The sequence below is a fragment of the Geotrypetes seraphini genome, chromosome 16 (assembly GCF_902459505.1).
Source record: "Geotrypetes seraphini chromosome 16, aGeoSer1.1, whole genome shotgun sequence".
Lineage (NCBI taxonomy): Eukaryota > Metazoa > Chordata > Amphibia > Gymnophiona > Dermophiidae > Geotrypetes > Geotrypetes seraphini.
The window spans coordinates 10,328,896-10,356,499 of NC_047099.1; the positions used below are offsets into that span (position 1 = coordinate 10,328,896).

The 27,604-nt window shown below is 42.7% G+C and overlaps 2 protein-coding genes across 3 annotated transcripts in view; one reads left to right on the forward strand and one right to left on the reverse strand.

Annotated features, from left to right (window-relative positions):
* Positions 1 to 9,240, forward strand: part of KHNYN (KH and NYN domain containing) — a 21,856-nt gene extending 12,616 nt beyond the window's left edge. The window contains exons 6-7 of the mRNA XM_033923182.1: positions 6,888 to 6,995; positions 7,518 to 9,240. Of these exons, the coding sequence (XP_033779073.1) occupies positions 6,888 to 6,995; positions 7,518 to 7,818 (409 nt within the window). The 3' untranslated portion in view covers positions 7,819 to 9,240. The remainder of the gene's footprint in view (positions 1 to 6,887; positions 6,996 to 7,517) is intronic.
* SDR39U1 (short chain dehydrogenase/reductase family 39U member 1) lies at positions 9,101 to 20,694 on the reverse strand. 2 transcript variants are annotated; one of them, XM_033924654.1, is made up of 6 exons: positions 20,576 to 20,694; positions 17,600 to 17,706; positions 17,275 to 17,357; positions 13,570 to 13,691; positions 11,254 to 11,412; positions 9,101 to 10,054 (listed from the first exon to the last, which is right to left on the reverse strand). In XM_033924654.1, the coding sequence occupies exons 1-6, from the start codon at positions 20,589 to 20,591 to the stop codon at positions 9,642 to 9,644; spliced, it is 900 nt and encodes a 299-aa protein (XP_033780545.1). In that variant the 5' UTR covers positions 20,592 to 20,694; the 3' UTR covers positions 9,101 to 9,641. The 2 variants fall into 2 exon arrangements, with proteins under 2 accessions (XP_033780545.1, XP_033780544.1); XM_033924653.1 differs by having other exon boundaries at positions 17,588 to 17,706.
* Between the last annotated feature and the right edge of the window lie 6,910 nt (positions 20,695 to 27,604).

The window sequence follows — 27,604 nt, forward strand, 5'->3', positions numbered from 1 at the left end:
TGAGGAGAGGCGACGGCTGATTGCTTAAAGGATGTGCCTCTCGCGGCACACTGGCCTAATGTATTCCCCCCCCCCCCAAAAAAAAACCCCAAAACTATTACCCAATCTGTTACACTAAAGAAGTTTATGCAACATGATTGGATTGGATTGTTTGCAGTTGATATACCGCTAGGACCAATGTACTTAGCAGTTTACAAATCTAATTTGATGAAATTACAGTATAGTTACATTGCAGATGTCTCAAACAAGTACAGTACAATTAAGATACAGATCTCTCAATAAGCAAGTAATACGGAGTAGCAACGAGACATTTTCTTCAGTTTCTATGCCGTCTCCGAGGTCAATTTTAGACAGATCCATAACGTTGAAAAAGGATGGACTTCAATTGTTTACCAAAAGCATAAGATAGTTCATCCTGAAAGCCTTCTAGGAGTGAATTCCAGAGCGCCAGCCCAGCATAGGAGAAAACTCTTTATCTAGTGGACTTCAGTTGGATTTCTTTTGGGCAAGGCACACTAAAAAAGTCTTTATGCGAAGAATACAAGGATCTTCCCGCTGAGTATTTGGACAACTTCTTGCTTAAATATTCAGGGGATGAAAGGTGAAATGCCTTGAAAAAACAGACAAAGCATCTTAAATTTGATGCGTTTAACCACAGGCAGGCCAGTGCAATTTGAACAAGACTGGCATGATGTGATCGTTTTTATGCAGGCCTGTTATAATCCTAGCAGCTGAGTTTTGAATCGGTTTGAAAAGGTTTAGAACAAATGCCAGGAAGTTCTTTTTCACCCAGAGGGTGGTGGATACATGGAACGCGCTACCGGAGGATGTGATAAGCAGAAGCACGCTACAGGGCTTCAAAGAAGGTCTGGACAGGTACCTGGAGGACAAAGGGATTGAGGGGTACAGATAAGAGTAGAGGTAAGGTTATAGGGATAGGATTAGAGGTAATTTGTAAAATTAGTCAGAGACCACTGTTCAGGCAGTTGGCCTGATGGGCCGCCGCGAGAGCGGACCGCTGGGCGAGATGGACCTCTGGTCTGACTCAGTGGAGGCAACTTCTTATGTTCTTATGGTTGTAGATAATGCAAATTGGCCTGACTTAAACCTAAAAACAGCATATTACAATAGTCTAAACCAGTGTTTCTCAACTCGGTCCTGGCATACCCTTTGCCAGTCAGGTTTTCAAGATATCCACAATGAATGTGCATGAAAGAAATTTGCATATAATGGAGGCAGTGTATGCAAATCAAGTTTATGCAAATTCAATGTGGATATCCTGAAAACCTGACTGGCAAGGGGGGACTCCAAGTTTCCAAGTTTATTGTAAATTTGATAAAACGCTTATCAAAATACTAAGCGTATTACAGCAATAAAATAGGGATAAGAACAGAGATAAAAACAGAATTAAAACAACAATATTAAACAGATGAAATATACTCAGACGAACAAGACACAAAATAAATGTAATAAGAACAAAAGGATAGGGGGGAGAACTAGAATAAATACAGAAAAGAAAACATATATGGGAAAAAAACAAAAGGACTAAGGGGTTCAATAAGAAAAAAAATAGTAGCATAATTAGCCAAAAGCATCAATGAATAAGAAGCTTTTTAAAGCTCCTTTAAATTTATCTAAGTTCTGCTCTGCCCGAAGATAAGTGGGTCATGCGTTCCAGAGTGTGGGTGTGGTCACTGAGAATATTGTTGTTCTACGGGTATTTATTATTTTTAAAGAAGGAACCCAAAGTAGATGCTGTCCAGATTCATAAGGTATAAGATTTTTATCAAGGAATGCTGGTTATTTAGTTTTGAGGGTTTTGAATATTAAAAGGGCAATCGGAAGCCAATGGGCTTTTTTTAAAAGAGGAGTAACATGTTTGAATTTTCCAGAGTTTGTAATCACTTTGATGGATGTGTTCTGTACTAACTGTAAGCGCCTAATATCTTTCTGACAGATTCCCTGATATAAGGAGTTACAATAATCTATTTTCAAAATGATAAGTGAATGAATTAAAATATTAATTGACTAGTGTTTAAGCCCGTTATATTAACGGGTGCTAGAATATATGTCTGTCTGTATTTCTTTCTGTCTGTCTCTCTCCCTGGCCCCCTGTCTGTCTGTCTCTCCCTGGCCCCCTGTCTGTCTGTCTGTCTTTCTTTCTGTCTCTCTCCCTCCCGCTGTCTATCTTTCTTTCTGTCTGTCTGTCTCTCTCCCTGGCCCTCTGTCTCTCTCTCTCTCCCCCTGCCCACTGTCTTTCTGTATGTCTGTCTTTCGTTCTCGTGCACTGAGACGCTTCAGCTCCAGCCCTCTTCTCCTACCTACCCTTAAATCACTCCTTTTGCCTCCTCCCCAGCCTGAACAACCGCCAACCACAGTCCGGATGCTGAGCATCGGTATGCCTGCTTCCATTATTTTTGTGCTTTCCTTGGTCCTGTTAGATGGAGTGAGGGCGGGAGGGGGGAGTCGCCGCCATGGTCACCGCCTCCATGCGTCCATGCGTAAGGTGCCTCCGTAAGCGCTGTAGAAGAAGCCAGTGTCACCGAGGGAGGGCGATGGGAAAACCGCCGCTGGCTCCTTCCACTGCGTATGTGTGACACGGAAGCACAGATCACGGAGGCAGGGATCACGGAGTTTGAAGTGCGCATGCGCGCTAAGGGTTTTATTATGATAGATGATGGTTCCAGGATTTTTGCCAGAGATCTAATCATTCTAAGTCTATAAAAGCAGCTTCTTACCACAGAACCAGTTTGTGAACGAAAGTTGAGTCGGTTGTCTACAGTTACTCCTAAGATTTTAATCATGTCAACAGATTTGATTGGAATGTTATTAATACATATTGGAGATGTAATTTGAATATTATCTTTCCACTGGTCTAAATGGCCTGTAATTCTTTCCCTGTGCATATGTTGGCACAGAGAAAGAATTACATGTCCAGAAAAGAAACATTTATTTATTTATTTTGAAAATTTCTTCCCCGCTTATCACCTAAGCGGGTTACAATAGAAAACATGCACAATCAAAACATACTCAAACATATTATTCTACTCTTCCAAATACAATCACGAAAACTAGCATAACGCTAATAAAAAGCTCACCCTATATGAACTGTAAAATACATTTCACTTCAAAGCTATTAAAAAGCTCAGTTATCATCTTCATATCAGCACAGAGGTTCAGCGCTGTTTTTACCGTCTACGAATGATTAGATCTATAGCCAAATTGTTAGAGCCTACTTCTCTGAATATCGTGATCCATTCCCTCGTGATTTTCTGTATTGATTACTGTAATGCGCTCTATAAGGGCATAACTAAAAAAGAAATAAGAAGACTATTATATAGAATACTGCAGTGAAGATCATATTTAATGCAAAGAAGTTAGACCATGTTACTCCCTTCCTTTATAAAGCTCATTGGTTGCCAGTAGAACATAGAATCACATACAAAATTATTTTACTAACCTTTGAAACTAGACAAAATAGTCAACCAGAATTTATCAATAACCTTCTTATTTCCTATGGTTCTTCTAAGACTCTAAGATCTTCTTCTAAAAATCTTTTATCTGTTCCATCTCTGAAGTTTATCAACACAATGAGGTCTACTATGTTCTCTGTCAGCGCTCCATCTCTTTGGAATAATATTCCAGTTCCCTTACGGGAAGAATCAACTCTTCACCATTATAAAACAAATTTAAAAACATTTCTTTTCCTTGATGCTTTCGAGACCTAAATGCCCTTTATAGGGCTACATAGTTTTATTCTATTTTTAGATACCCTCCCTTTGGTTCTTTCCCTATATGTTCTCTTTCTTACTTGATAAATCGTAGTTCTACCCTTCTTCCCTTTCTTTGTTTCTGTTTGTTTTTGTATTGTTTTTAAATGCTTTTAATAATGATTATACCATATATGTTTTTTAACATGTTCACCGCCTAGAAGGCCGATCGGGCGGTTTATAAAATTTTTAAATAAACTTGAAACTTTAATAAATAAATAGGTTTTCAGACTGTTCCTAGCTTCTGATGCTGATCTAATTGAAACAAAAGGGCAGAGATGACCAAGGAATCAAGCTGGCCCACATAACTTAAATCACAGTCTAATACTTCTGATGAATTTGGATTACAATGTGGTACCGCAGTTCCTTGAGCCAGCGTTCTATTTGTGTGTTTTTTTCCACTGTATCTTCTCATGTCATAGTTCATTGTAATTCTCCCAGACTGGTCAAACCTGATTTTCTATGAGGCATGCATACTAGTGGACCGCTGATGCAGGTGGTTTTGCCGAAACACAGCCCACGTCGGGCCTTTGTTTTGAAGCATATATTGGACTTTGATTAAAGTTAATTTTGCTCGCTCGATACCTTGGTCACCTCTGCTCTTTTTTTCAATTATAGATCGCACAGACATAACATAACATACATAATATAAGACTCACTTGTATACCGCTAAGTTCTATGCGGTTCACAAAAGATAAAGAATGCAGGTGAACACTACAACAAAGAGCTAACTTCCAAAAGATTCTATAAAAAGATGCGTTTTTAAAGCCCATCGAAACTGTTGGAAGGTGTTGGAAAATGTAAATACGTAGTTCAGGTAGAGAATGGCATGGTGGCTGTTGCCGCGGGTAACCTGCCAAAACAGTGGGGGGGGGGGGGAATTGTCACCATGTGTACAGGGAGAAGGCCATTCACCGCCCCTGGAGCGGTGAATGGCCTTGTCTGTGCAGTTAAGGGAGGGAACACGCATGGTCACCGATCGTGCACAACCCCCTCCCTTCTTTCTAAAGGTTGACGCCGCCGACGCCCATCCAGGCATCTCCCTCCCTTCCCCTTACCTTCAGGCAATTTAGAATTTTTTTCTACAAGCAGACGGAGCTGCATGTGGCTGCCGGAAAGTCCTCCTTTGACACAACCGGAAACCAGAAGCTGCGCCAGAGGAGGACTTTCTGGCAGCCACACATGGCTCTGGCTGAATGAAGATGTATCTATATTGTATTCCCTCTCTCCATTTGGAGAAGGGTGCTATGGCTTGTTGTGTTGTCTTCATTATAACTTTATATAATTGATATATCACCAAGGTTTCTGACAATCTTTTTAAAATACCACAAAGAGCAAAGAAACAGAAATAGAATCCTTGTACACGTCTCCCTCCGTATTTGCGGTTTCAGCATTCACGGTTTCGATTATTCACGTTTTTAGCTTGCTGACTTCTCCCCCCCCCCCCAATTACATCAGCTTGCATAGAGAAATCGTTGATTCCAAGCATTTACAGATAAAATCACCGATTCCCAACATTTTCTTCACCATGTTTTGCCTCTCCTTCAGGACAGGCCAGGTCTCCCACCATGTTATTCGCGGTTTCACCATATTCACGATGGTTTTTAATAGAAAACAGCAAATAACATATGAAAAAGTTATTCACTGTTTTCCTGTATTCGCGGGTCTGTTAATGCCCTATCACAGCAAATACGGAGGGAGAAGTGTATAGAGAAAAAAAGAATAGTTGTCTTTTGTTTCATGGTTGAAGCTGTCTCCTATCCTGGTCCAAACCGTTGGTGTTCCTTTCATGCTTCTCTGTTTATATAATTTTGTGAATCACCTTGACCTGTTTATCACTTAAGTTGATACCTTATAATAAGGATGAAGAGATGTTTCCACTAGGGTCTTTGTTCGTAACCTAGAATGGACTCAGAACTGACTCAACATGGCCAGTGTTTTGGTGCCTATAAGGTATCTTCTTAAAGAGTCCAAAGACTCGCCAAAGACTCAATTGAAGTTCGTCCTTTTTCAACAATATTATGGATCTGGCCAACATTGACCTTGGAGACAGCATAGAAACTGAAGAAAATGTCTCGTTGCTTATTAAAAGATCTGTATCTTAATTGTACTGTACTTGTTTGAGACATCTGCAATGTAACTATACTGTAATTGCATCTAAAAAACTTAAATCCAGTAGCTTAACGAAGAGAGGAAAAGCTCAGTCTTAAGTCAGTGTTTTTTTTAGACATCAACAAGCAAACTGCATTAAGATTTTGGTTTGTGGTTTTAAAATGGAACGTTCGATGGCCGTACAACAGGGACGGTATAAGAAATTTATGGATGTTTGGGAACCATTGACTAAGTTCTGTAAGGAATGATAATTGATTTTATTTTATCGACCCTTAAGCATACACATCCAGGGTGCGTGGGAGGGGGGAGGATTTTGCATTGGAATTTCATTCGGGGAATATATGGAGGTTTCCTGCAGGTATATACTTTTTCTGATTATTTGATGGGGGGAGGAAGGATATGGTTGTACATTAATGTCTGTAAGTTAATGTGCATTTTGTGTAAATCACATTGAAGTAAGATTTTGCGATCAAATCAAAATTTTATTAAACTTGAAACTTAAACTTATGTATATTGAAATTGTTTGTTTGCACTATGGTAGTTTGGAAATTTTTTTTTTTTTAATTCTTTATTCATTTTATATTTACATCAAGTGCACAGCAAATATCAAACAATTAAAATACAACATCACTTGAAAATCTACAACAGCATACAACAAGAAGATTTAACCCTTATCCCCACCCAAATCATGTAAATCATACATATATTACTAGTAAAAATCCAACACCCCCCCCTCCGATCCACATTTAATACAGATTTACAAAAAAAAAAAGATTTTGGTTTGTTCGCCTATAGCGTTTCTCTTCAGCAGCGGGAAAAGAAACCCAAACGTGCTCAAAAGGATATTTAAAGCATCACCAATGTGAAAATGCTGTTTTCACATTGGTGACGCTTTAAATATCTTTTTGAGCACGCGCAGGTTTCTTCCCCTCCCTCTTTTCTCATCTCTTGTTTTTTTCTCTGTAGTCTGCTTTTGAATTTGACGTATTCTCTTGCCTCTAACAGACTGCTCCAATTCACTTTTGCTGGAGACATCTTCCTGGTTCCAGATGATCCACTTGGCCGAAATGGGCCAGGTTTAGACCAGTTCCTGAGCAAGACACAGAAACCCAGGTGAGACCCTAAGAAAACCCTCAGCATGACTTTGAGAAGAGGGAAGTTTGATGGGTAAACTCGAGTGTGGTACAGCTAGTCTGCCTCACAACACTAAAAACTCAATATTATCAGTGCCACTCTTTGAAAGATCTTAATAGAAAAACTTCAGGAAGAAGAACATGGGTGTGGTTTTCTGCTCCCACCCACCCACCCCAACAGTAGATGGTAATTCTGAGAAGTGAAATAATGGCACCATCTTATGGCCAGACAGCAGAATACAGCAAATATATTTCCCATTTCCTTTGGCATAGCCATTAAAGCTGCAAGGTGCCAATTCTTTTAAATATCCTTTACTTTCGTTGCAAGGAATGTTGTTATAGATTGAAATCTGGAGTACTATTTTACACATAAATCTTTGCTAAACCCTTCACTTAGCCATCCCTATACCATAATGCAGCTCTCTCAGACATCTGTCTCTCTCTGTTCATTTAATCTAATACCTTCACTCCTGACATCTTTGATCCTTTTTCTCTGGTCCAGGGCTAGGAAAAGCCACACGTTTGCAGGCCAAAGGAATCCAGTCCAGGTCCCACTCCACCCTGTCGCACACACAGAAATCCTGACGCCATGGAATCAAAGGGTGGGAGGTGGCACGGAGGATAGTAGAGCAGTAGAGGGAGCAGAAAGACCAAGGCTGCCACAAGAGACAGATTGTCTGCGTGAGAAGCTACTGGACATCTTTGCAGAACAGACGCTGAAGGTGGATTTTGTCTTGCAGAGTGAACCCTGCACTCAAGACCTCAATAAACTCTCTGAGCTCATACTGAACCTTAGATTCTGAAGGAGGGGGGGGGGGGGTAGATGACTGGAAGACTCTCCAGCCTCTCACAAACATCCTCTCTAGGAAAAAGAGGAGTCCACCAAGACTGAAATTAACAATGATAGCTTCGAGAGGTCCTCTGGGAGTCCCAAGATTAAATTATTTTATGCAAATGGAGAGACCCCTTTTTAAGAAATCTGAAGCACATTGGTCCTTCTGGCATGTTCTGCTGCACTGATTTAATGTGTGTGCTGGAGAGAGGCTGCCCCCTCTCCCATCCTTCCTTATGCCACAGACCAATTCTTCTCTCCATGATTCCCTGTAGGATTTCACTGAGGCACCAGCAGCAAGGGAGGAGATGGAACAGAAGCCTAAATACCTAGATACAGTGATCTGCCTAACTCAGCATCAACCAATAGAATTCTTCTGTTTTATGGCCTCAAGGTTTCCTCATGCCTGGAATGTTTGTTCCCATTAAACGCATACCCTCCTGTCTTCTCTCGCACCACTACACTGGTTTCATCCTCAGCCAGGTACTACGAACTACACTTCCCTCCCAAAATGAGTGCAGGTGTGCCCAATTCTGATCATTCGGTGTACCCTGTTGAGCAATGACCTAGATTCCCTCCCTCCCCCCAGGGACCATAAGAGCTACCTCCCACAGCCATCTCCAACCCAGAGGTTGCCAAATGGATCCAGATTTGTCTGACAGGGTTGATCTGGTCCTGGGTTTCCCCATTGTAGGCAGGGACTTGTAGTTCTGATTTCCCCACTGCATTTCCTATGAAAATGAAGTCCCTCCCTACAGTGGGTAAACCCAGGCCTGGATCAACCCTGTCAAGCAAAAATCTGGATCCAGCTGGCAAGCTTTAGCTCAGGGAAAAGAAGCCTGGCCCAGGACTCAAATCCTGATCTTCCATGCAGCACTGCTGCTGAACTACTGGACTGCACCCACCCCCCAACATCAGCCTCTGTATCTTATTCCAGTCGCTGTGATTTTTTTTCATCAAACTATTTTGCTCTGTAAGAAAAGCAAAATAATAGCAGAGCTCCCGAGAGAGTCCTGAAAAAGGACAGGCTTAGCTTAAATGCCAAAATATGTATTGATGTGAACTGTTAATTTGATCAATGCAGTGATATGGGGATAGGGGTGGGGATGCTGGGAGAGGTAAAACCAGGACTGGCTTCAGCTGTGCCCCTGAACATGGAGTTATAGGGTCACCCCATGGAAGATAAAGGATATTTGATCGTTCCTGGGCCGTGTTAACTGTTTTATGGGACAAACATAAATTCAACAACAATGTTGCGTTTTGAAGACTATGAAAACCATTCACAGTACGCCTTTATTTTTTAAGTGGGAAAACAGCACAAACAAAATCCTGTTACAAATGTGAGTTTATTTTTATATACATGTAAATATATGCTCATGTATTTTAAACCATGCACTCTGGGAGCAGTTTTTTTTCCTGGTTCTATTGTACAGTACACTGAATTGGAAATTAAACCAGCTACATTTCATCACTGAGCAAGCCTGGCATCTTCCAGGTACTGGGTGACAGGGTTCCTTCATGCTACATGTGGTGATGGTGGGGGAACAGGCAGAGGACAGTATTCTAATGAATTGGCCCTGGTGCGTTTTGTGATTAAATCCTAGCAAGCAGCACACAGGCTGGCCGCATGCATCATCTAAATCCGTTTAAATGTAACCAAAATGAAACTTCTAATAAAGAACCATATTAAAGACCCCCCAAAAATATGCAACACCTCAGGAAACCAGATGATTCTTAATACAGCCAGCACTGTCCTGTCATGACATAGCTTTGGTGAGCAGGTTCCCCTTTCTCTCAGTACGACAGGATGTCCCTCAGCGCAGGCCCCAGCTCTGGGAAAGCGTAGCGGTACCCGCTCTCCAGTGTCCGCCTGGGCAGCACCTTGACCCCTTCCAGAAGCATCTCTCCACGCTCGGAGCCAAAGACGGCGTTCACCATGAAGGCAGGAAGCGGGAGAAGCGCGGGCCGGTTCAGAGCCGCACCGAGGGCCCGGGCAAAGTCCTTGTTGGTGTCGAAGGAAGGGGCCACACCATTGAGGATGCCTGTCACATTCTTGGATTCCAGGACATGGGCGATGATCCCTGCCAGATCTGCCACATGGATCCAGGGAAGGTACTGGCATCCTGAGCCAATGGGCCCCCCTAGGCCCAACCGGAAGGGCAAGAGCATAGAGGGGAAGGCGCCTCCCTCACGTCCTAGAACAAAACCTGTACAAGATTTTATTTTAAAAAATTACTTATTTAATAAAACGGACAGTTATGAACTCTCTAATGCAGGGGTGTCAAACTCAAATACACAGTGGGCCAAAATTAAAAACTTGGACAAAGTCGCGGGCCAAACTTGGTATTTATTGAAAAAATTGAGGAAGCCAAAAGTAGAGAACTAAAAGAGTGTAAACATAAAAGTGGCCAGAAAATCATTGCGGGCACATAATAAACTAAAAAGATTTTTTAAAATGCGTAAATAAAAAGTCTCTGCTACAGAGCGCGAAAAAAGTGTAGCTGTCCTGCACTAACAAACGTCACAGGGTGGCAATAAACTATAGAAAACATAAAAACCATCGGCTAATATTTTATGGGAATGTAAGATAACTTAAAATAACTATGTGCACGTTAAAAATAAAAAGGAAGAATGAAATAAAGCCACGGTGGCTCTTACCTAGTAGAGATACTCTGTAGCGCTCTGAGCTGAGAAAAACCGAAAGTAAAACCGGCTCAAAAAACGCCGGCAATTTAGAAAGGGGGGGGGGGGTCACATGACAAGTGCCGTAGTCACAACCGTAATCATAAGGAAAAAGTGGCACGAAAAAAAAACACTAAAGAAACCGATGGCCATATGAGGAATTAAAACCCGATTAAAAATAATAAATAAAAGTGACATACATCGTGAAGATAGTAAAGCTTTCTAACACTGACATACCCGGTGGGCCAGTTCTAGTAGACATTTGGTTATTTTCTCCCAGGCCAAATATAATTACACTGCGGGCCAGAGTTTGACACCCCTGTTCTAATGAAAGCTAATTGTAGAAGGGATGACTGAGAAGAGAGTTCTCGGAAGAAAGACAGATGGTGGAAGTGAGGAGAGGCAGTGCAAAACTGCTGGGTGTAGAGCAGTGGTCTCAACCTCAAACCCTTTGCAGGGCCACATTTTGGATCTGGAGGTACTTGGAGGGCCGTAGAAAAAATAGTTAATGTCTTATGAAAGAAATGACAATTTTGCATGAGGTAAAACTCTTTATAGTTTATAAATGTTTCCTTTTGGCCAAGTCTTAATCATAATATGACATATGATCAAGAAACGGTTTTATTTTACTTTTGTGATTAGAATAAACATACCGAGGGCCTCAAAATAGTCCCTGGCGGCTGCAAGTTTGAGACCACTGGTGTAGAGGAAGTCCACGACTTACCTGACCGTACCACCGCTTCCCGTGTGACTTCCGCTGCGGCGCTGTCACCGGGGATCCTTGCCGCAGCCTCGCATGCTCTCACCAGGCGTGAAAAAAAGTTAAAATCTCCACCGGTGCTGTCCTCGTCATACTCCGCCGTCTCACTTGGGGCGTAGAAACCTGCGCAGAAAGCAAAGCCCGTCACCACACGGCTTGCCTGAGACTTAGGGGTGGGGAAGGAAGGAAAAACGACACAGAAACAGCAGCAGGCAACCGAGTAGTCGCACAGCTTTGTTAGGGTTTAATATTCCCACGCAGTCTAGACTATAACTATTTCATATTGCGCCCTGCGTAATATATTTCTGTCTTTTAAAAATATGAGCGGGGCAACTCTATAACTCTGCGTCAACACTTACATGCGTCAGAGGTACCAAAATTAGCGGCTACACCTATAAGCACACAAGGTGCTATTGTATAAGGTCATGCTTTAAGCGCGTTATAATGCATGTATCTGATAGAATGATATAAGTTCTGCACTTTGCAAGGCACGCTGAAGCGTGCTTGTTTACCTCTGCCACTGAGCTGGTGTAAATGGTTGTGTCAAATCGTGTTTAAACTAATATTCTATAAAAGCATCTTGGCACACAGATGCCATGCACAGATTGCCAGTTCTATAAGGGCACTGGCTCACTTCAGAGGAGGGGGGCATCTTATAAAATTGTCCCCCGAGAGTTCTGTTTGCTCGTATGTCCCCCATTTTAAAACTTAGTGAACTGGCGATCTGTAAAATATTTTATTTTTGCGTTCTGGCTCCAGGTTAGGGGCAATCAAGTAACTTTTATCGTAGGACCCGACACAGGCTGAGTTTGGACAAAAAACACCTGTCTCGGGAGTCAAATAAATTGAAAATGAACTCTCAAGTTTTATTTTTCTAGTTTTCAAGTTTTATTTGAGACTTGATATACCGCTTAAAAAATTGTCTAAGCGGTTCACAGAATTATAGTCATTAAAATCAAGGGGAAAACATTATATAATTAGACTAAATTGACATACAGGAAACAAAAGGATTAAGGGTGAAATGCAGTTTGTTAAAGAAAAAGATAAAAATATGGTCCCAAACATTCAACATACGGTACCAAAAGAAGTGGTGAGCATTTCTGTGGCGGAATGAGACTATTGTTCACTTTCACTTTTCTTGACCTTTTTGATCCCTGAGGCAGATGTTTTTCACCAAAACAGCCCATGTTGGGTCCTACAATAAAAGGGAGGGATGAGACTTGATGTACCATTTTTTATGTGTGGTTTACATATTTTAGAGAGGTTCTTATTTTGTACCTGGGGCAATGAAGTGTTAGGTGACTTGCTCAGAGGCACAAGGAGCTGCAGCAGGAATCGAACTCACAGCTTCAAGGTGCTGAAACAGCTGCTCTAACCACCAGGCCACTTCTCCAAAGTTACTTGATGGGCCTTGGGGCTTTTGGTCATATACTTTGCGTGATGTACTTTGGCCCTCTTCTACACGTTGCCATGAAAGGATAGAGCCCTCCTCGATGATGGGAGTCTCACTTTTTGTGCTGTTTGAGGTTACTGTGCCCCTCCCTCAGTGTGCTTGGCATTGGTGCTGTTGAACTCTGACCTATTCCCAAACTATGACCCTTTCTATACCGTATCCTGAATTCTATTGTGGTTCACGGCCATTTGCGTCTCTCTTTGTATGGTAGGGAAGGAAAGACTTGGAATCTGATTTGCCAGCTCTGAAAATTCTCCCCCATTTATACGACACAGAGGAGTAAATTGCTCAAGGTAATTGGCACAATTTGGGCTTTATTTACCCAGAAACTGACTTTTGAATGTGTGGATTAAAGGCATTGAGATTACTGTAAAGGATTTTTGTGTTTATCCAAGCAACTTAAAATGCAAGGCAATCCATCAGCTATCCCTAAATTCATGAAAACTCTTGTCCATTTCCAAATCTTTACTATTAAATTCTAGCACAGAAATTTGCAGAAGACAAACAGTCCGTATTTGTAGTCAGTGCTATGTGTCAGAGCAGATATGACTGTGCTCGGCCATCCTCCCCCTCATGGCAGATTACAACAATCCCCCACAATGTTCCCTCTAAAGCATGTGGGAGTCCTCCACTCGTGTTTCTACCGCAGGGCTTGGTACATTAGTACTGCAGTTTCAATCAGGTCTTCTGGGAAACCCACAAAACTCACATAGCCCTCATGACTGAAACCAAAATGTTTCTGCACTACTCTCAACAGCAGAGACACGGGGCAGGCCTCCTACACAGCTATCAGGGAACGCCGAGCCCTCCTCTCTGGTAACACATACTGATGCCGGTGACCACCAGCCAAGCCTCAGGGGGCTTCTCGGCGCTAGCAATGGCCCGTGCCAAAACTCGATTGGTCTCAACTCTGCTGTTAGTGACTTCTTTCTTGAACTTGTCGGTCCACCTATAAAAAAATAAAGCAGAGACCCTAAAAACATTAAAAACAGCAGATATGACCCCCCATCTTTGACACCTCAATATACAGCAGAAGGGACTCTGGAGAACTGTGCCTAGAGAAAAGACAAGGAATCGCATCTCCTCAAGCCCCCTGCACTATGTGCTCTCTTCACATTTCTGGGTAGCTTGAAGTGTGAATCTTCTGCCTTCCTACCAGCCAAAGAACTTCTACTAACTACCTATGTCTCCAGGTAAGATCTGGTAGATCCCTCATGTACGTACAGTAGTAGAGTTGTACAAGTAATATATTGCTGAGTTACATCTTATGGTTTATTAAACTGTCTGTCCTGAGGAGAATACACAATAAATCTAGATTTGAGAGGAAAGAATGCCAATTGTCAAAGGAAAAGAAAGGGTCAGAAAAGTAATACTACTAGCAATATATTAAGAACCTAAGAGTTGCCCTACTTGGATAGACCAAAGGTACATCAAGCCCAGTATTCAGTTTCTAACAGTGGCCAATCCAGGTGCCAAGCATCTGGCAGAAATCTAAAGAGTAGCAACATTCCAGAGCTGAGACTGTGATGTCATAATGTCTCATTCCACCAATGCCTAAGAGCCAACCTCATCAGTGATGTCACAGTGGCTTGATTGTCCTATACTTGGCTCACATAAGAACAGCCTTATTGGGTCAGACCAATGGTCCATCCAGCCCAGTATCCCATCTTCAATGTGGCCAATCCAGGTCACTAGTACCTGGCAGAAACCCAAAGAGTAGCAACATTCCATAGCTGAGATTGTGATGTCATATGGCCTCATTCCACCTATGCCTAAGAGCCAAACTCATCAGTGATGTCACAATAGCTTGATTATCCCTATACTTGGCTCACATAAGAGTTGCCATACTGGGACAGACCAAAGGTCCATCAAGCCCAGCATTCTATTTACAACAGTGGCCAACCCATATACATCTATGAGGTTCAAAAGCCCAATTTCTGCAAATAATAATAAACTTTTATTAATATTGACAGGGGTTGCCATTCAGCAGATTACTGGAAATTGGAAAGATTACACTAAATTTAATTATACTTTTTGGTGGAATTCAGTATGTCATATTTATAAAATGGAGAGGGTGCTTGCCATGCAACAAGGAAATTGTCATAAGTTTAAAAAGATTTGGGGGCCATTGATTATTTATTCTAATGATCAGACATCTTAAACGCCTTAGTATTAGATAAGTTATAGGAGGGGTGGGAGTGGGAAAGACAATAATTGATAATTGTTTATTATTAATATATGGGTGGGTGGGAAGGAATTCTTTTATATTTATATATTTTAAAGAGTATAAGTAAGTTTGTCAAGTGATTAGTTAATGTTTTTCTGATTGAATATTATACACTTGTTGTAATATTTGAAAATGAATAAAGATTAAAAAAAAAAAAAAAAAAACCTTTATTTTTTTTACTTTATGTGTTTGGTTGGTCTAAAGTTGTTTTAACCGTCTGGTTTGATTAATGTGTTTTTTCTTTTTTACCCCAATTTTATCATTATTTGTAAATCGCATTGAATTACGATTTTGCGATCAAATCAAATTTTTATTAAACTTGAAACTACTGCCCTGGCTGGGGTGCATCGTCTTTTCCTTACAGAGGCGGTTTCTTTCAACGCATAAAGTATTTTCCGGAGGGCCCGCCAGGGAGGGGGGGTAGCGACTCTTCCAGGGGTTCCTCCTCCACCTGTCCAGCCCAATGACTAATTGCGGGTCCTTCCCCCGGTTTCAGTTGGAGCCCGGTTGTGGGAGTTTCACTGGGGGTGGGCCAAGATCATCATAGATCTGTGTGTCCTGGAAGTGATTCAGGACGGTTATGCTCTGGAGTTTGCCCAACCTTTGGCAGATCATTTCCTCTCCTCTCTCTGTCAGGCAACTTGGAAGAAAGGTGCTTTTCGCCCCTCCGCACTGCTTTGCCTCACATTTTGGAAGTTTCTGCAGGATGGCCTGGACCGCGGCCTCATCTGGTCCTCTCTTTGGTTGCAGCTTGCTGTGTTGTCTTCTTCTCGCAGTCTCTTGCATGGTCGGCAGTTGGCCTCTTCTCCAGATGTGATCAGATTGCTGATAGCAGTGAAATTGCTTCGACCGCCTGTTCAGCCATCGGTTCCTGTTTGGGACCTCATTCTTGTTCTTTCTGTGCTCGTTCGTCCTCCATTTGAGTTTCTCAGTTCCTGTACATTGTAGGACTTTACTCTTCAGGTAGTCTTCCTGGTGGCTGTTACTTCCACGAGACGTGTTTCTGCTTTGCAGGCTTTCTCTTGTAGGCCGCTTTTTCCTGGAGTTCTCTCGGGAGCGAGTCGTGCGACAGCCAGTTCCCTCCTTTCTGCCGAAGGTGGCTTCGCCTTTTCATGTCAACCAGTCAGTGGCCCTCCTGGTCTTGGGTAGTTTGTGTGTGTGTGTGTGGAGGGGGGGCGGGACTCTATGGCGCATAGAGTTGCACAAGTTGGATGTCTATAGGGTCCTTCGCTCTTATGTTCCACGGACCCAGAAGTTCCGGATATCGGATCGTCTATTTGTCCTCCTCGCAGATCCTCATAGGGACGGCGCTTCCAAGGCTACCATTGCACGCTGGATCAAGAAGGCTATTGCTTCAACATACCTTCTTCAAAAGAAGCCTGTTCCAGCTTTTCTCAAAGCTCTTTCCACTAGGGATCAGGCAGCCACTTGGGCCGAGTCTTCTCTGGTGCCTCTGGCGGATATCTGTAAAGCTGCGGTTTGGTCTTCTCTCCATTCCTTTGTGTGACACTACCATATGGACGTTCAGGTGCGCCGGGACGCAGTGTTCCATAAGCACGTTCTTGTGGCGGCCCTTCGGGGGTCCCACCCATCATGGGTACTGCTTTGGTTTCTGTGCCGGTCTGGAGGATGATAAAGGAGAAATTAGGTCCTTACCTGCTAATTTTCTTTCTTTTAGTCTCTCTAGACCGGCACAGAACCCCGCCCTATTGTGTTATTCTATGTTTTTTTGCGCAGAGTACGTTTTTTTCTGTGGGTGTTGATTGATGTTGATTGTTGGAGAGTTACAAAGACAGCAGCATTGGTTCGTCTGGTTTAGCCAGTGAACTGTGGGACATTTTTGGGAAAGGTTCTTGTTCTACTCAGTATCCCACACTGTTTTCCTGGTCCTTTAGAGCTAGGCTTATTTGTTCTTCATGGATATATGAGGTTGTAAGTTCTGGAATAAGACTGGTGTATTTCTGCTATTCAAAAAGACTGATTGAAAGAGGGACTGCCCAGCCTATTTGTACTGATCTCAAAAGTTAGTGACTCAGTCTCTACCTGCTAGCAGAGGAGTGTAAACCCCATCAGTTTCTGTGACAGTCTGGAGGGACTAAAAGAAAGAAAATTAGCAGGTAAGGACTTAATTTCTCCTTTTTCTCGGCACTCCAGGATGATGTCTTTTGGGGGGTGGAGCCAGCAAGGTAAAAACCGCGAATACGGAGGAAGAAGTGTATTACACCCTACTCTGTATATCTGCATCTGTCAATCCATATCTCTGAGTCTGTGTATCCCCATCTCTACCTTCCAAACACCCACTCACCTTTGGAGAGGATTCATTATGTTTTCTCCAGCAAGATTGATGACAGCATCACAGGGGGGCAGACCCTTGCTTGGGATCTCTTGCTGTAAGCCAAAACATAAAAATAAAAAACTCACTGTATACATGGGAAGGTCCTAGAGGCAAGCTGAAATTTGACAGAACTTGTTACACAGAACGGAGATTCCCAGAGCCAGATTGAGAATCAGGAAAACTAATTTAATATAGAGAGTTGAGAATCCTCACAGGCTGAGACTGGGAAGAACTTATTACACTGCAGAAGAGTTAAACAAGAAGGGTTTAGCTGCCCTGGTACCTTCTGCCTTACCCATGTGATGCGACCAGGGCCGGGCTTCCGTGAAATAACAGTGACTTCATGACCATTGCTCTTTAGCAAGCGTGCCAGGTTGCGGCCCACGAATCCTGTTCCTCCACCTGCAGACAGAAGAGAGCAACTGGTTAATAGAGTTTATGCTCTTCTTCAGGGATCTTGCATCAGTGCAGACAGTTTGTATGGACCACCAAGGAGGAACTAGAAATTGACACAGAATTAGATTATGTAGGCCAGTTCCTAGGCCTCTCCAAAGAGCCTGATATTTAAATTGGGTCCTGGTGGGGAAACTTGAGTTCTTGGTTTGCAGGGCTTGGTTCCTGAGCCAAAGGCCTTATCTCCTCTGCACTGGGGTCTCTGGCTGTGCTAACCATTTGCTGCTGTGTTTTATCCATTTGCTGTGCCATGGGAAAGCGAGTGCTGACTAAAGGAACTACCAGCCTAATGTTACAACACAGAGGATCCTCAGCTGCATCTTCAGATGACTCCACACCTGCAACGGTCCTCTCGATGAGCTCCGTCGAGAGAGGCCTGAAATAATCCCACTGTGATTTTATAGCAGTCAGTTATAAGGGTGACTGTTTATATTACTGTATGGACTGGAGAAAGCTTCTATCACACACTGTGGACTGGTTAGTTAGGAGTGTATTTTACAAAGATTGGAAATAACCAATAATTTAAACCAAGGTATCTCTTCTTATATGCCTCCTCGAGAATCCCATTCCTCATATAAATTGGTTTTATCCGTACCCTTCTCCGCCACTGCTAATTCCAGACTTCATTCCTTTCATCTAGCTGCCCCTTATGCCTGGAATAAACTATCTACGTTTGTCAGTCAAACCCCTTCCCTTGTTTAAAAGCAGACTGAAAATCCACCTTTTTGATGTAGCCTTCAATCCATAACCCCACTGCTCTAGCCAGCAGATTAACCATCCCCCCTAACTGTATCCCCCTTTAGATTGTAAGCTCTTTTGAGCAGGGACCGTCTCTGTCGTGACTCTGTACAGCGCTGCATACGCGGTAGCGCTCTAGAAATATTGAATAGTTGTAGTAGTATCTGTGTGTAATGTGATACCTTGCAGAAAGCACAATGCTCAAAGTAACATAGAAAGTAAATAAAATACACTGTTCTGAATATGAGAGATTTTCCTCCAGTTGAATCTGCCTTGAATATGAGACTGCCCTCAGTGTAGGGTCCTATCTAGAATGAATTAAATATAGATATATTCTGCCTATGTTTGTAGATAAGTTGCAATACAGTCACAAACTTAAAGTATACCCAACAGATATCCCAATTAATCTCTGAAGAAAAGTCTATTCAAAATGGTGGAAAAGCCATTTCATTCAAAAACAGTGTAAGAGACTATACTGAATACGAGACTGTCATCATCAAGAGATCTTGTCCCTAATACAAAGGACTGTCCTCGGTGCAAGGATTTGCTCTGAATACGAGACACTGTCCTCAACATAAGACCTTGTCCAGAATATGAGGGACTGTCCTCAGTTTACAGGCCTTGTCCAGAATACGGACTGTCTCCAATGTAAGATCTTGTCCCAAATACAAAGGACTGACCTCAGTGTGAGGATCTTTTTGAGAGACTGTCCTCAATGTAAGATCTTGTCCCAAATACAAAGGACTGTCCTCAGTGCGAGGATCTGCTCTGAATAGTTATAATGCCGCTTTATAGAACGATGGTCAGACCACACTTGGAATACTGCGTCCAGCATTGGTCTCCATACCTAAAACTGCTGGAGAGGGTGCAGAGACGAGCAACAAAGCTAGTGAAAGGTATGGAGAACCTGGATTATGAGGAGCGACTTAGGAGACTGGGGCTGTTCTCCCTTGGGAAGAGGAGACTGCAAGGGGATCTGATCGAGACTTTCAAAATACTGAATCGACAAAATAGAGCAGGAAAACCAGTTATTTACAATGTCCAATGTGACACGGACAAGAGGGCATGGACTAAAGCTGAGGGGGGACAAGTCCAGGAGAAATATCAGGAAATTCTGTTTCACGCAGCGAGTGGTGGACACCTGGAATGCTCTCCCAGAGGAGGTAATTGCGGAATCCACCATTCTAGGATTTAAGGATAAACTAGATGAAAATCTCCTTATGAGTGGCATAGAGTGATATGGGGACTAAATCTATGCCAGGGTACAGCTGGCGGGGCTTCCGCATGTGCAGATCGCCGGACTTGATGGACCTAAGGTCTGATCCAGAGTTGGCAAGTCTTATGTTCTTATGATACTGTCCTCAACATAAGACCTTGTCCAGGCTATAAATGTCTTGTCCTCAGTGTACAGGTCTTGACCAGAATACATCTATCCTCAATGTAAGATTTTGTCCCTAATACACAGGACTGATCTCAATGTGAGGTTCTGTTTGTAAGATTTTGTCCCTAATATGAGCATCTGTTCTGTCCTGAACATGAGAGTGCACACGTGGTAACACCTTCTCCAGGAAGATCTGTCCTCACTGTGAAGGTCTGACCTGAATATAAGGGCCTGTCCTCAATTTAAGATGTTGTCCCTAATATAAAGGACTGACCTCATTGTGAGGATCTGTTGTAAGATTTTGTCCCTAATATGAGCATCTGTTCTGTCCTGAACATGAGAGTGCACAGAGGTAAGACCTTCTCCAGGAGGGTCTGTCCTCACTGTGAAGGTCTGTCCTGAATATAAGGGCTGTCCTCAATTTAAGATGTTGTCCCTAATATAAAGGACTGACCTCATTGTGAGGATCTGTTGTAAGATTTTGTCCCTAATATGAGCATCTGTTCTGACCCTCCAGGAGAGTCTATCCTCACTGTGAAGGTCTGTCCTGAATATGAGGGACTGCCCTCAATGTTAATATTGACCCTAATACAAAAGACTGTCTGTCTTCAATTAAAAATCTTGTCCAGAATAAAGGGGATCGCCCTCAGTGTCACTGATGATCCGACCCCGACCCCAACCCCGTGGCCGTCTCCTCACCCACAAGCACCCTCATGACAGCCGCCGCAAAAGGGGCGGGGGAACCAACCAACCACAGCGCGCATGCGCCTTCCTCTTCCGGAACTCAACTGTGAAGTGCGATATACAGTACAGTATTTCCTTATGGATTAAGGGGCGTGGAAATGGAGTCACAGAGCAACGGGATTGGCTAGAATCGGTCGCTCCGCGTGCACAAAGGAGCGAGGGTCTGACGAGCGCAGCCTGTATCAATCCATCCCAGAGAGAGCTCGAAACTAGGCGCGAGCAATGTATTTTAGAAATAAAGAGCATTACAATCACATTTGGTGTCTATGATGATAAGAAAATAATAATAATTTAGCTAAGTGCTTGGGACCTGGGTTGGCCACTGTTGGAAACAGGATCCTGGGCTTCATGGACCTGTCTCAGGATGGCAATTCTTTTTTTGGGGGGGGGGGGTCCTGTCCTTGTATTTTTTGAGAAAATATGATGGGGTTTTTTTTTTTTTTTTTTTAGAAAAACAATATAAACATCAAAATTGATATGTTTTGTTATCAGAACAATTATGAAGAAAAAAGCATAAGAACATAAGAATAGCCTTACTGGGTCAGGCCAATGGTCCATCAAGCCCAGTAGCCCATTCTCACAGAACATAAGAATTGCCGCTGCTGTAATAATAATAATTTTATTTTTATATACCGCCCTACCACATAGTTCTAGGCGGTTCACATACAATAATAAAAATACACAGTCAATGAATAAAATACAATGTTCTAAAAAGTTGAGCTAAAATTATACAATAGGTGAATAAAATACAATATGCTAGAATACAATAAAATTCAGCAAAAATGTACTAGCTATAAGATCAGTATATGATTTACCAGTAAATAATCTGGGACATCAATTTACAAATTTTTCAAATAGATCAGTTTTTAGTAATTTCCTGAAGGACATATATGAATGAGCTTGAGAAATAATGGTTCTTAGCCATTGATCCATTTTACCTGCCTGAAAACTGAGCCAGCAGTCCATTCACGTGGCAGCCCTTAGGTCAAAGACCAGTACCCTAACAGACTAGCCTTACCTCCATACGTTCTGGTTCAGCAGGAACCTGTCTAACTTTGTCTTGAATCCCTGGCCAATCCAGGTCACTAGTACCTGGCCAAAACCCATTCCATGCTACCAATCCAGGGCAAGCAGTGACTTCTCCCATGTCTTTCTCAATAACAGACTATGGACTTTTCCTCCAGGAACTTGTCCAAACCTTTCTTAAAACCAGCTACACTATCCACTTTTATTACAACCTCTGGCAACGTGTTCCTGAGCTTAACTATTCTCAGTGAAAAAATATTTCCTCCTATTGGTTTTAAAAGTATTTCCCTGGAACTTCATCGAGTGTCTTTGTCATTTTTGACGAAGTGAAAAATCGATCCACTTGTACCCGTTCTACTCCATTCAGGATTTTGTAGACTTCAATCATATCTTCCCTCAGTTGTCTCTTTTCCAAGCTGAAGAGCCCTAACCGTTTTAGTCTTTCCTCATACGAGAGGAGTTCCATCCCCTTTACCATCTTGGTCGCTCTTCTTTGAACCTTTACTAGTGCTACTATATCTTTCTTGAGATAAGGAAACCAGAATTGATGCAATACTCCAGATGAGGTCGCACCATGGAGTGATACAGGGGCATTATAACATTCTTAGTCTTGTTAACCGTCCCTTTTTTAATAATTACTAGCATCCTATTTGCTTTTTTGGCCACCGCCGCACATTGGGTGATATCCTTTTCTTGGGCACTAATCCCCAATGTGGACCCTAGCATTCGGTAACTGTGATTCAGGTTATTCTTTCCAATGTGCATCACTTTGCATTTGTCCACATTAAATTTAATCTGCAATTTGGACGCCCAGTCTTCTTATTTCCTAAGGTCCGCCTGCAATTTTTCACAATCTGCATGCGTTTTAACAACTTTGAACAGTTTAGTGTCATCTGCAAATTTAATCACCTCACTTGTTCCAATTTCCAGATCATTTATAAATAAGTTAAATAGCACCAGTCCCAGTACAGACCCCTGCAGCACTCCACTGTTTACTCTCCTCCATTGAGAAAAATGACCATTTAACCCTAACTTCTGTTTTCTATCCGATAGCCAATTCCTAATACACAACTGAACTTTGCCACTTTAATTTTCTCAGGTGCCTCTCGTGGGGAACTTTATCAAAAGCTTTCTGAAAATCTAGATACACTATATCAACCGGCTCACCTTTATCCACATGTTTATTCGCACCTTCAAAGAAGTCAAGCAAATTTATGAGGCAAGATCTCCTCGGCTGAATCCATGCTGATTCCGTCTCATTAAATCGTGTGTTCCACAATTTTATTTTTTATAATCGTTTCTACCATTTTGCCTGGCACCGAAGTAAGGCTTACCGGTCAGTAATTTCCCGGATCCCCCCCCTTTTTAAAAATCAGCATAACATTGGCCACCCTCCAATCTTCAGGTACTACAGACGATTTTAGCGAGAGGTTACAGATCACTAACAACAGGTCAGCAAAAGTGCTAACATGAAGAGGGTTACCAGATTTTCCCTAAGGAAAATCTGGACCCATGGCCATGCCCCCAGGCCCTCCCAGTTTCACCCATGTTACACCCCATCCCCACCCCCGTAACTTGTTTTGTGCGTTGAGACGGCATCCGCGCATGCGCGGATGTGACACAATGATTTTCCGTGTGTGTGCGTGATGTCACAGTGTTGCATCTGCGCGTTCATGGATTCCGCCCGATGTCTGAAGCTTTTCAAAACGTGGACAAAGTGCCGGGTTTTGAAAAGCCGTCCGGAGGACATGTCCAGGGAAATCCGGACAACTGGTAACCCTAATACATGAACAAAGTTAAACCTAAGACAATCTGGTAGATATGTCATCTATATCAATAAAGTTTCTTATGATTACCAGACAGCCTGGAAAACCTGGACTTTTTAGAGGACTGTCCAGGTGTCCGATGGATTTTCAAAACCCAGCACTTTGTCCAGGTTTTGGAAGGCCTCGAGCTCGGGGCTGCGTCTGGAGGGCTTCCAAACGTGCACGGACCGACACGATGATGTCACACGCATTATCGTGTCACATCTGCACATGCTCTGAGGCCCTCCAGATGCAGCCGGATTCGGGGAAGGAGAAGAGATGAGGTTTGTGTGGGGTTGGGCTGGTAGGGTTTCCAGAAGTCCAGATTTCCCCGGACATGTCCAGTGATGCCTGACACTTTGTCCAGGTTTTGAAAAGCTTTCTGATGAGAGCGGGGAGGCGGGATTGGGGATGGTACCGGGGCATGACAGGGCAGGGATGGAACTGGGCGGGCCTGGGGGCAGGTCTAGGGGGGGGTCCAGATTTTCCAGATGGAAAATCTTGTAATCCTGTGGGCTGGGGACGGAACAGGGCAGGGCCACGTGTCATCTTTTTTTCTTGAACAAATCTGGTATCCCTAATAATAATGCAATAACACAATATAAATAATTATACAAAGAGAATAATTTTTAAATCATTCATTTGGTGCTATCAGTGTGGGTACTAATGAAACAATCAGAGAAAGGGCAAATGGCCCATCCAGGCTATCAATCCTATCCCTGAACTCAGAAAATTGTTCCTGTGAAACCCTAACTGGCTCTTTCAAACACACTCTTTTTGACTGCCCTATCTTAAGTAAATACTGGATCTCAGTATGGGAATCCATCTGTAATATTAACTCTCATACTGAATTATCATACAAAGTTCTGTTACTAAACTCACTTTACTTTCATTCTGTTCTTTCCCAGACATTGGGATACTGACACTCTTATCTCTCGCCTTCAAAAATGTTCTAATATCATGGAAGAATCTACATTTGGTTGAAATAATACTTCAAACGGTGGAACTTGCACGATGAACTAAAGGAAGCGGTGCTCGCCTAGCTTCGGGAGCATCGGACGAACTTCTCTGCAGAAGCTAGTTGAACAATATAACCAATGTGTCGTCTTGCATGGGGGACGATGTTATGTTCAGTTGCCATTAAATGTATTTTGCCTTTATTTATTTATTTAAAAAAATTTATCAACCACCTGTTCCTAGGTGGCATTACAAAAGTAACATACACAAAATGACACAGACCAAGCTTATACAGACATCTTAAATTACAAATGAATAGTTACAACTTAGGGAGCCGTAATTTAATAGATCCTCACAGTACAAATCATCCTAAAACCAGCATTAAGATCATAAGAACATAAGAATTTGTCTCTGCTGGGTCAGACCAGAGGTCCATCCCACCCAGTGGTCCGCTCCCGCAGCGGCCCTCCAGGCCCATCACCTGTGCAATGGGCCTTGACTATTCTTATAACCTACCTCAACTCCTATCTGTACCCCTCAATCCCCTTATCCTCTAGGAACCTATCCAAACCCTCTTTGAAGCCCTGTAACGTGCTCTGACCTTTCACGGCCTCCGGAAGCGCGTTCCATGTGTCCACCACCCTCTGGGAGAAAAAGAACTTCCTAGCATTTGTTCTAAACTTGCCCCCTTTTCATTGAAAAGCTTCTAAGTATATATTTTTTTTAACTTCTGAATATCAGATAACGCCCTTAGAGGTCCAGTTAATTTGTTCCACAGCGTTACTCCCATGATGGAAATAGCAGAAGGGCATTTTTGAGAAGTCCGTCAGAGCCAATCGTATCGCACCCTCAGATCGCAAAGTTCTGAGTGGTCGGTGGATTGCCATAGTTTGAGATAGATACCAAGGAATCCCATGGTAAATGACTTTGAACACCAGAGTTAGGGTTTTGAAGATGATACGTAATCGCACAGGTAACCAGTGCAATTTCTTCAACCAAGGTGTTACGTGGTCAAATTTTCTAACCCCACACATTAACCTTGTAGCCGCATTTTGGATCATTTGTAGAGCTTTGCACTGTACTGTTGGAACCCCTAAATAAAGGTCATTACAATAGTCCAGCTTTGATAAGACTGAATCACAATCCAGAAATCATGTGATTTACCCTCATATTAATTTAAAGATAGGGCTTGTCTCCTCACTCCAAGTGGCCATACAGTCTGAAGCAGTCCTGAGTTTGATCCACTGCATGCACTGGATGTATAAATTATTTTCCTTTGATATTAATCAGCTATAACTCTGTAATGGGGAAAACAGCTTCTGGAATAGCTTGTTAATTTGACCTATAGTGAAGTGTCAATTCCAACTTCGGAATTTTTGCTTAAGGCTTAAGAAAATATACAAAAAAAATATTATCCTGTCACTGTAATCTCCATGTGTCAAGCCCTGAGTGACATAAGGTTTTCCAGAACACCTATGAGTAAGTAACACTTCCATCATAGGAGATGTATTATACATGTAGTCAATTCTAGAATTGGGTTTAAGGTTCTAAATTCCTTCATATGGAAGGTGAAAGCCAGGAAGTACGGCAAAGGAATATAGAGAGAAAATCAAAGTGCATGACACAGAAAAAGGGGATGGAGCTACCTAGTTTCAAGGATGTGCTATATATGTAAGGCACTGTGATCACCAAGACCTCAGCTCATGCCTCTGAAGAGCTCAGAGAGCTCTGCTAGAGAGCTTTGCAGGAATCCAGGGAACAGACTTTACTGCAGTCTCTGCTGAAATACAGAACACAGGCCGGAGGAGACAGTGGTGAATATGCCAGGGGGTGCCTGACAAAGGCTAGAGATTGTTAGGTTATGCTCTTTTTCATTTTCAGAGCACGGTGGGTTCTCAGTCTAGTTTAGGGGCAGCCTTCCTTTTTCTTAAATCCTCTCTTTCTCTTTGCCTTTAATTCTCTGTTGCTCTGGTCCGCAAACCTCTGTCACCTAGTGGCCTAAGCTCATAACTGAGCTATTGCTGGCCACTGACCATTGTTTCTTTAGATACGACACCAGGGCTGGTGCTAGACATGATGGGGCCCAAGGCAGATGCTAGGGAGAGAGCCCCAAAGCTTGCTTTCACGTTGAACCTCTTTCAACTTCAAGCAGATTTGGGGCCCTCTGTAACATGGGAGCCTAGGCCCCCAGCCCTGCCCCCAAACAAACCTCGTCTCTTCTCCTTCCCCGAGTCCGGGCAATGTCTGGAGGGTCTCTGAGCATGTTTGGATGTGACGCAATGACATCACACGTACGCATGTAATATCATTGTGTGAGATCCGCGCATGCTCAAAAGCCCTCCGGACGTGGCCCTGAGCTCAGAGCCTTCCAAAACCCAGACAAGCTGCTAGGTTTTGAAAATCAGTCTGGACAGTCCTTTGAAAAGAAGACATGTCCGGGTTTTCCTAGCACTTTGTCCGGGTTTTGGAAAGCTTCCGATGTCAGGACGGCAACCGCTCTTGCAACGCAGTGACATCATACACACACACCCAATGTCATTGCATTGCATCCGCACATGCACAGATGCCGTCCTGACACACGATCATGTTACATTATTTTATTGCGAATTGCATTGGTTGCCTGTGGAAGCTCGGGTATTGTTCAAGTTGGGCTGTTTTTGTTACAAGGATTTATTTGGTGCAGCCCCTACTTATCTGGCTAATAGTTTTTCCATAGCTACGCACAAATGCAGTAGAAAAACTCATGCTCTGTTCAAATTCTCTTCTGTAAAAGGTTGTAAAAGCAAGAAATTCCTAAATCACTCTTTAGCATCTCAGGCGGCTTCTCATGAGAAAGAATTTCGATCGTTGTTGCTCACAGCTGTTTCTTACAGACATTTTAGAAAACAGCTAAAAACCTATCTTTTCTCCAAATATCTGACTAGCTGACTCATTCAAATAAATAATTATGTTTAATGTTTATAATCTTTTGTAAACCGCGTAGAACTTTTTGGTAATGCGGTTTAAAAGTGATGTTATGTTATGTTATGTTATGTTAAGGGGGTGGGACTGGGGACGGGACATAGGCAGAACTGGGCAGACCTGGGGCTGTGGCCATGGGTCCAGATTTTCCTTTGGAAAAATCTAGTAACCCTAATCCTAGCTTAGGGCAATTGCCCTGTTTGCCCACCCCTAACTCTGGCCCTGGCATAAAAAT

Excerpts from the sequence above, each read along its gene's own strand:
- SDR39U1 (XM_033924653.1), bottom strand. Across the intron at positions 11,413-13,569 it reads GCTGGTGGTCACCGGCATCA|GTTTCTACGCCCCAAGTGAG; the intron begins GTATGTGTTACC and ends CTTTCTGCGCAG. Across the intron at positions 10,055-11,253 it reads GGAAGCGGTGGTACGGTCAG|GTTTTGTTCTAGGACGTGAG; the intron begins GTAAGTCGTGGA and ends AATCTTGTACAG.